The sequence below is a fragment of the Mus caroli genome, chromosome 13 (assembly GCF_900094665.2).
Source record: "Mus caroli chromosome 13, CAROLI_EIJ_v1.1, whole genome shotgun sequence".
In the NCBI taxonomy this organism is placed as follows: Eukaryota; Metazoa; Chordata; class Mammalia; order Rodentia; family Muridae; genus Mus; species Mus caroli.
The window spans coordinates 9675748-9684477 of record NC_034582.1 but is presented as its reverse complement, the minus strand read 5'-3'; the positions used below and the strand labels follow the sequence as shown (position 1 = coordinate 9684477).

The window sequence follows — 8730 nt, the reverse complement described above, 5'->3', positions numbered from 1 at the left end:
AAAAAAAAAAAAAAGAATGCCCCCCCAGAGGGGCTGGAGAGATGGCTCAGTGGCTAAGAGCACTGACTGCTCTTCCAGATGAGTTCAATTCCCAGCAACCACATAGTGGCTCACAACCATCTGTAATGGGATCTGATGCCTTCTTCTGGTGTGTCTGAAGACAGCTACAGTGTACTCACATACATAAAATAAATATATATATATATAAATAAAACAAGAATGTCCCCCAGAGGCCCATATTTGAATACTTGTCACTAGTTGGTAGAACTGTTTGGGAAAGGGTTAGGAGATGTGGTCTTATTGGAGGAAGTGTGCCACTGGAGGTAGGCTTTGGGATTTCAAAAGCACATGCCATTTCTTTTCTTTTTTTCTTTTTTTAATCTTTTTTTACAGTCCAGCTGTTATCCCCCTCCCAGTCCTCTCTCTGGCTGTTCCTCATCCCATACCTGCTCCACCACCACCAACCCCATCTCCATGTGGATGACCCTATTCCCCCTCCTCCCCCCACTTTACCAGACCTCCCCACTCCCTGGGAGAGACCTCAAGTCTCTCCACGGTTAGGTGCCTGCGTCCTCTCTCACTGATTCCAGACCAGGCATTTCTTTGCTGTGACAGGGTGCTTATATCAGCTGGTGTATTCTGCGTGGTTTGTGGCTCAGTGTCTGAGAGTTTGGGGTCCAGGTTAGTTGAGACAGCTGGTCTTCCTATAAGGTTGCCTTCCCTCCTCAGCTTCTTCCAGCTTTTCCCTAATTCAACCACAGGGATCCCTGGCTTCTTTCCATTGTTTGGGTGTATCTGCTTCTGTCTCTTTCAGCTGCTTGTTGGGTGTCTCTGAGGGCAGTCATGCTAGGCTCCTGTCTGTAAGCACACCATAGCATCAGTAATAGCCCTAGAAGCCTCCCCTTGAGCTGGATCCCATTTGGACCTGTCACTGGACCTCCTTTCCCTCAGGCTCTTCTCCATTTGTGTCCCTGCAGTTCTTTAGACAAGAACAGTTCTGGGTCAGATCTTTTGACTGTGGAGTGGCAGCCCCATCCCTCCACTTGATGTCCTGTCTTTCTAATGAAGGTGAACTCTACAAGTTTCCTCTTCCCGCTGTAGGGCTTTTCATCTAAGGGCCTCCCTTTGAGTCCTAAGAGTGTCTCACCACCCAGGTCTCTGGTACATTCTAGAGGGTCCTCCCCACTCCCCCTATTACCTACTGAATTTGCCTGTTTCCATTCTTTCTGCTGGCCTTCAGGGCTTCAGTCCTGTTCTCCCCACCCCCAACCCTCAATGACTCATGCCATTTGTAATTAGCTTTCTGCCTCTGGATTATGAATAAGATGTACGCCTTGAGCTCTACTGATCCAACACCATGCTTTCCTGCCTGCTTGTTTATACACTACCCAGCATGATGGTCATAGACTCATCCTCTGAAATTGTAAGCAAGCCTCCAATTAAATATTTTGTTTATGAGTTGCCTTAGTCGTAATATCATGGGTTGTTTTTTGGTGGTGGTAGTTTTTTTGTTGGTGGAATTGTTTCTTTGTTTGAGACAGGGTCTCTCTACATAGTACCAGCTGTGTTGGAACTCACCATGCAGACCACACTAGCTACGAACTCGTAGAGATTCACGTGCCTTTACATGCTGGGATTAAAAGCATGTGCCACCACACCCAACTGGTCATGGTGTCTCTTTACAGCAATAAAAGCAATAACTGAGACAACCACACATACAAAATTAAATAAATGAATACTTTTTAAAGTATGCTTTTCACTGGACATGGTGGTACACATGTAATCGTAGCACCTAAAGGCTAAGAAAGGATTGTTCATTCTAGGCCAGCCCGAACTGCATAGGGAAATTCTCACTCAAAGAAAATAGAAAATAAAAAAGTGTGCAGGTGTGTGTTTGATCCTAAGAAGCAACCTGAACAATAAATACATCACTTTGATTCCTTAATTTTAATAAAGAGCTACTGGAGGAGATGGGCTCAGTCAGTGAAGCATCTAGGAAGCATGAGGACCCAAGTTCAGATCCCCCTGTAAAAGCCAAGTTGCACAACTCCTAATCCCAGAACTAGACTGGGCCAGAACAAGCATCCCCCAGGAATTCATTAGCCAGCCAGCTAAATTAACAGGGTCAGGATTCAAGATTCAACTATAAAAATATAAGGTGGAAAATGATTGAAGAAGAACCAAGGTTATATAGCCTCTGTGCAAACACACACACATGTACATATAAATTTTTTTGTTTATCACAGATACTGTATATGTTTGTGAGTACCCACATACCTCAATGCTTGTGTGTGCTGGTCAGCATAGTTTTCAGCTCTTAACTTCTCTCTCTTTCTGAATTTTGTGTATGGAGTCAGCAGATGGCTCTAGTTACCTGGATTTGCCACCAAATCTGACAACCTGAGTTGCTCAATCCATGGGATTCTCATGATGCAGGAGAACTGAGTCCCTGTTTCTAGAGCCTGTGAAGTTGACAACACTAACCATCACAGGTACCTTCCAATTCCAAAACCTGTGACTTTGACCAGCAATAACCATAAACTGCAATTATGTAACCATATTATACTTGGTTTTATATTTACATATACAGAGTGAATCCATGAAAGGTTATTAGAAGAGGGCTTGTGATCCTACAGAACAAAATGGTGATCCCCAAAGAAGACACAACTCATAACATCTAAAGCTTGCCAGAGGTGTCATAGTTACTAGAAAAACAGGGCCTCTGAGGAGAAAAGTGGACACCAATATTGCAAAGAAACAGAAGATTCACCAGTAGAAGAGGCCCCTGCAAAAACCAGGATTGAAGCTGGGCGTGATGGCATGCTCTGTAATCCCAGTATTTGGGAGTAGAGGCAGAAAGATCAGGAAGGAATTCAAAGGTAGCTGGGGCTATATATATATCTTGTCTCAAAAAATACATGCATGCATGCATGCCATGATTTATATTCTAGGAAGTGTTGAAGTAAATGCAGAATTCAAGTAATTCAACACTACAGAAAATAGCTATATTCAAATGAGTATGCATCTTAGAAACAATCTCCAAATTTTATTGATTTGAGATAAATATTCTTCACAAATTACAAAGCACACCTATCTTAAGCAGAGCATTTGTTGATTTGTAATCATAGAAAGGTCTGTTTTTAATTTGTTTTGGCATTTATTTGATGTCATAAGTCCTTTGTGATTAATTAACTAGGAAAGTTTGATCTAAGAAAATTACTTCAAAATCAACTAAACAGTATTATCATTGGAATGAAGAATTTTTCTCTTGAAAAACTTGAGATATAATTTATATACCAACCATCAAAAGTATATAGTTGAAGGTGGGTTTGGTGGTTCGAACCCATAATTTCAAGGTCATCTTGGGCATCATAGTAAGACGGTATCTCGGGACAAAACTAGCTGTGGTGGTGTGTGTGTGTGTGTGTGTGTGTATAATTTCAGCACTGAAAACCCTGAAGCAAGATGATCACAAGTTTGAGGCCAGCTGAGCTACAGTGTAAGACCTTCAAAATACTTACTTGTTTAAAAATTAAAATTTAGATCCCTTTTTAGTACATTCACAGTGTACAGCCATCACTACATCCTAATAACATTTTGATTCTGTATACACATACACACACCTTTATATTCATTAGTAATAATCTTTATCTTTTCTGAGCCAGCAGCCACTAACCTGTTCCCATCTGTACAGGTTGCCTGGATCAGAACATTTCCTATAAATAGGATCATACAACCTGGGTTTTATGGCTACCTCCTTTTGCTTTCTTTACATAATATTTTCAAGGTTTTATACATGTAATGTTTTGCTGTATAAATAAAAATTTAAATCTATCATTCAAAAAAATCTTAACAAAAATTCCTCTGCCATCTAACGCTTAAAATAATTTGATTTGTGAGATCATTTTTATATTTCTCCTTTTTAACAGGTCAACTTTGAAATTTATAAAACATGGAGAAAACTAAAGAGAAAGCTGAAAGAATTCTTCTAGAGCCTTATAGGTACTTACTTCAATTACCAGGTAACAAATAGTTCCGTTATTTATGTAGTAGAGTTTTAAGAGAGTAGTCATTTAAATGTAAATTTAAACTTAAATGGTTCTTGAGATCTTCTATTTGAAGTAATAACACTATAAGAGGAATTACTCAAAGAACGGTATATGAGATGTTTCTGTTTTATTGAGACAAAATCTCATCAGTACAGCACTGGGCTGGTCTAGAACTCAGTGTCTAGCCCAGGCTGACCTAGAATTTGTGATGAACCTCCTGCCCCTGTTCTTCAATTGTTAGGATTGTAGTTATACTCTGGGCAATCCTAAAAAGTTATTTCTTCTTTCTTTTAATTATGTGTCTGTGGGAGGGTATGTACACATGAGTCTAATGCCTGTGGTCAGAGGAGGGTGTTAGATCCTCTGGAGCTAGAATCACAAGCAGTGGTGAGCCACCTGATATGGGTGCTCGGAACCAAACGCAGCTCTTCTACAGGACCTTCACTCTGAACTCATTCTTACTCCCTAAGTCATCTGTCCAACCCAGCTCTTTCTCTCATCCATTTATTAGTGGGAATGAATGCATGTGGTGCTCAGAAGATCCTGGGGATGGAGTTCAGGTCCTGAGGCTTGGCCCTAACACCTTTACTCCAGAAACTTAACTTTTTTTTTTTTTGAGTCAGAGTCTTGCTGACCTCAGACTCACTGAGCTCCATCTCTCTGTCTTCTGGGTGCTGAGATTAAAGATGTCATCACTGCACCCAGACTAAAACAACTTTTTAAGTTTTATGGAGGTTTTGGCTGTGTGTGTATGTCTGTGCCTGAGGAGGCCAGAGGAGGGGGCAGTTCCATTAGGACTAGACTTAAGCGATACTTCTGAGTCAGCATGTGTATGCTCAGTCAAACCTGGAACTTCTGGAAAAGCAGCATGTGCTCTTAACCACTGAGCCATCACTCCAGCCTCTGGAAGTTAACTATTTTCTTGATCCTGCTTCTGAATTTACAGTATTAGACGCTCATACTATATTTTTATTAAATGAACTGCTTGTGCTTTTCCTATGACTGCTTTCTGTTTGGGCTAATTTAACTTCTACTGGCATCTACTACCTCAAGATATCTCTCATTTTCTATGTGAAGAAGAAAATGCTGCTAAAAAGCTAGTGGCCCTAGTCAACACAAGAGACTAACACTTGTTTAAATGGAGGACTGTAAACTGAAGTTGCTTAAGTCTCTAAAATCTTAATTTAAAGGAAAGATAGTTTTGTTTTGTTTTTCTTGACACAGGGTTTCTCTGTGTAACCAGCCCTAGTTGCCCTGAAACTTGCTTTGTACTTTAGGCTGGCCTTGAACTCACAGAGATCTGCCTGCCTCTATCTCCCAAATGCTGGGATTAAAGTCTTATGCCACCATCACCGAGCAAAGTGACAAATCTTGTGAAGAAATTCATTGGCAAAATACTTAAAGTTTTGTGTAACAGATAGTGCTAATTGTCCTTGAGCAGACCGTCTTCATTTCAGAAAAAGAGATTAAATTGTATGTTCTAAAGATGCCTACTCCACCCCCATGATTCAGTGCAGTGATTCAGGTTAAGATTGAAACTCTCTGAAGTGCTTTAGACTTTCTTGCTAGCCCTCATTTTAAAAAACTTTGTTTTTTGATTTTTAATTGTGTGTGGTAGGGGTAAAAAGTACGCAAATATGAGCGTAGGTCCACACAGAGGACTACAGAGGGCCCCTTAGTAACTTTGGATCTCCAGGAGTTGGAGTTACACATGGCTGTGAGCCACCTGAGGTGGATGTTGGGAAAGAACTTGGGTTCTCTACAAGAGCAGCAAGGGCCCTTTACCACTGAGTCGTCCCTCCCCAAGTGTAGGTTGAATGGTAAAATGAAGAGGGTAAGGTCAGCTCCATTGTGTCCTTTACAATGAGGAATCTGAGGGCTATTCAGCTGGGAAGGTAATGGGTTGATGGGACTGTTTTACTAAGTCTGCTCAGTTTGTTTTGGGTTTTTTTGGTTTTTGTTTGTTTTTTGGTTTTTTCGAGACAGGGTTTCTCTGTATAGCCCTGGCTGTCCTGGAACTCACTCTGTAGACCAGAACTTAGAAATCCACCTGCCTCTGCCTCCCAAGTCCTGCGATTAAAAGCGTGCGCCACCACGCCTGGCGTTTGCTCAGTTTTGAAGCAAGTTTTTCACTTTTTCTTGAAATGACATTTTGGAGGCCAGTGAGGTAGCTTAGCCAGTAAAGGTGCTTGACATGAAGCTGAAGATCTGATGTCCATCTACAGGACCCACATACAACTCGGAAATTGTGTTTTGATCTCCACAAGTGTACCATGGAGTGCACATGTACATACAAACACAATTAAATAAATGTTTTCTTTAAATAATTTTTAAGTAAGATAATGTTTTTGGTCATACCCTGTGTTTTAATTGCAGGTAAACAGGTGAGAACGAAACTTTCACAGGCATTTAATCACTGGCTGCAAGTCCCAGAAGACAAGCTACAGGTATGTCGGCAGTCTGACTACTTCTCCTTTTGTCCCTGTGTGGGGCGCACTCTGGACTTCAAGCATTCTGGGCACTGTTCTGCCGCTGAGCCATATCCCCTGTCCTTAGGCAACTCTGATCTCATTCTTCTTCCCCATTTAATCACCAAGAAATTAGTAGGTATCCCATAAAAAAGTACTCCAAGATCCTTATTCTGTTAATGCTTATGCAATATTATATATTAAGACTGCTAAATATTTTTTAGCTGTAAAAAGCTTAGGATAACTGAGACTTTAATAATTTAGAAATACCATCAAGTACAAACTGTTTTGACCAAGCATGGTGGTACACATGTAGAATCTCAGAACTTAGCGCAGCTGGGTACATAGGAAGACCATGTCTCAAAAAAAAAAAAAAATTCTGGGCTGGAAAGATGGCTCTGATGTTAATAGCATGTACTGCTTTTGCAGAGGACCTAAGTTCAATCCCAGCATCCACACCGGGCCTGTAACCTCCCACCTGCCTGTAACTAGATCCAGGGGGCTGATGTCTCTGGCCTTCAAGGGCACCTCTCTTCACAAGCACATATGTCACACTGACACACACACAAAAACATTCTCTGTGTGTATGTACAATAGCCTTTAAATGTCTGTGTGTGTGTGTGTGTGTGTGTGTCTTAGTGAAATTTTCTTCTTTGGTTGTTTTTCTCTAGATTATCATTGAAGTGACTGAAATGTTGCATAATGCCAGTTTACTCATTGATGATATTGAAGACAGCTCAAAGCTCCGACGTGGTTTCCCAGTGGCTCACAGCATCTATGGTGTCCCATCTGTCATTAATTCTGCCAATTACGTCTACTTCCTTGGACTGGAAAAAGTCTTAACCCTTGATCACCCAGATGCGGTGAAGCTTTTCACACGCCAGCTTCTAGAACTTCATCAGGGCCAAGGCCTCGACATTTACTGGAGGGACACCTACACTTGTCCAACTGAAGAAGAATACAAAGCCATGGTGTTGCAGAAGACAGGTGGTTTGTTTGGACTAGCAGTAGGTCTTATGCAGCTGTTCTCTGACTACAAAGAAGATCTAAAGCCACTGCTTGACACACTTGGGCTCTTTTTCCAGATTAGAGATGATTACGCCAATCTACACTCCAAAGAATACAGTGAAAACAAAAGTTTCTGTGAAGACTTGACAGAAGGGAAGTTCTCATTCCCCACTATCCATGCCATCTGGTCAAGGCCAGAAAGCACCCAGGTACAGAACATCCTGCGCCAGAGAACAGAGAATATAGATATTAAAAAGTATTGTGTACAGTACCTGGAGGATGTAGGCTCTTTTGCATACACTCGACACACTCTTAGAGAGCTTGAAGCTAAAGCCTACAAACAAATTGAGGCCTGTGGTGGGAACCCTTCACTAGTGGCTTTAGTCAAGCACTTAAGTAAGATGTTCACAGAAGACAATGAATAATGTTATCCTTTCTGGATTAGACTCAGTAGCTTCTTTCAGCTGAAAATGAGGAGTGGCTTCGTCCCATTTATCTTTTCAAGTACTAGTCTCCAATAATTGAGTAAATGAGGGTGACGTGTGTAAAAGTGTTATGTTATCAAAATCCCTTTGCATAAAAATACAAAATTGAGGGCTGGAGAGATGGCTTAGCAGTTAAAAAGCTGCTTTTCCAGAGAACCCCGGTTCAAATTCCAGGGCCCACAGTGAAGTTCACCAACACCTGTAACTCCATTTCTAGATCATCTTCTAGACTTTTCAGGCACCAGGCACACACATACGTATACAAACATGCACAATATTCATACACGTAAGATATTTAATTTTTTAAAAACAAAGTTGAAACTATCAGGAGTCACATAACATGGGTCATAAATGTCAGACACTAAGTGTGACCAGCTCTTCCTACTACCCCACGTGCTCTGGGCTTGTCAATAAAAAAGACTTATCTTCCAAGAAACTATCTGCTTTCTAACTAACTATATGACATGGAGGGTTCCCAGTTCATAGATGACAATTCAAAACAGAGATTTCTTAGACAAGTCTCTTTAGCTAACTGACTAAAAAGACCAAAGAACTGCTATTTTTCCCTAAATGATAATGCCAAGAGTACCTCAGTTTTGTCTCTGAAGACCTGTATCAAAGTCTGAAAAGACAGAAAGAATGCACAGGCACTCGTCCACCCAGCTTGTTTGTTTCAATGCTTGACACCCCACAAATTGTCCTTTTTTTTTTTTTTTTTTT

The 8730-nt window shown here is 41.0% G+C and overlaps 1 protein-coding gene across 10 annotated transcripts in view; it reads left to right on the top strand.

Annotated features, from left to right (window-relative positions):
* Ggps1 (geranylgeranyl diphosphate synthase 1) overlaps nucleotides 1–8730 on the top strand; it is a 16682-nt gene that overhangs the window by 3206 nt on the left and 4746 nt on the right. For 3 of the 10 annotated variants that reach the window (XM_029468484.1, XM_029468482.1, XM_029468483.1), the window contains exons 2-4: nucleotides 3930–4022; nucleotides 6426–6496; nucleotides 7189–7734. In XM_029468484.1, coding sequence (XP_029324344.1) covers nucleotides 3953–4022; nucleotides 6426–6496; nucleotides 7189–7734 — 687 coding nt within the window. In that variant the 5' untranslated portion in view covers nucleotides 3930–3952. Of the gene's footprint in view, nucleotides 1–2353; nucleotides 2493–2590; nucleotides 2880–3929; nucleotides 4023–6425; nucleotides 6497–7188; nucleotides 8721–8730 lie in introns of those variants that run through there. The other 7 variants (XM_029468476.1, XM_029468478.1, XM_029468481.1 and 4 more) reach the window with 5 other exon arrangements.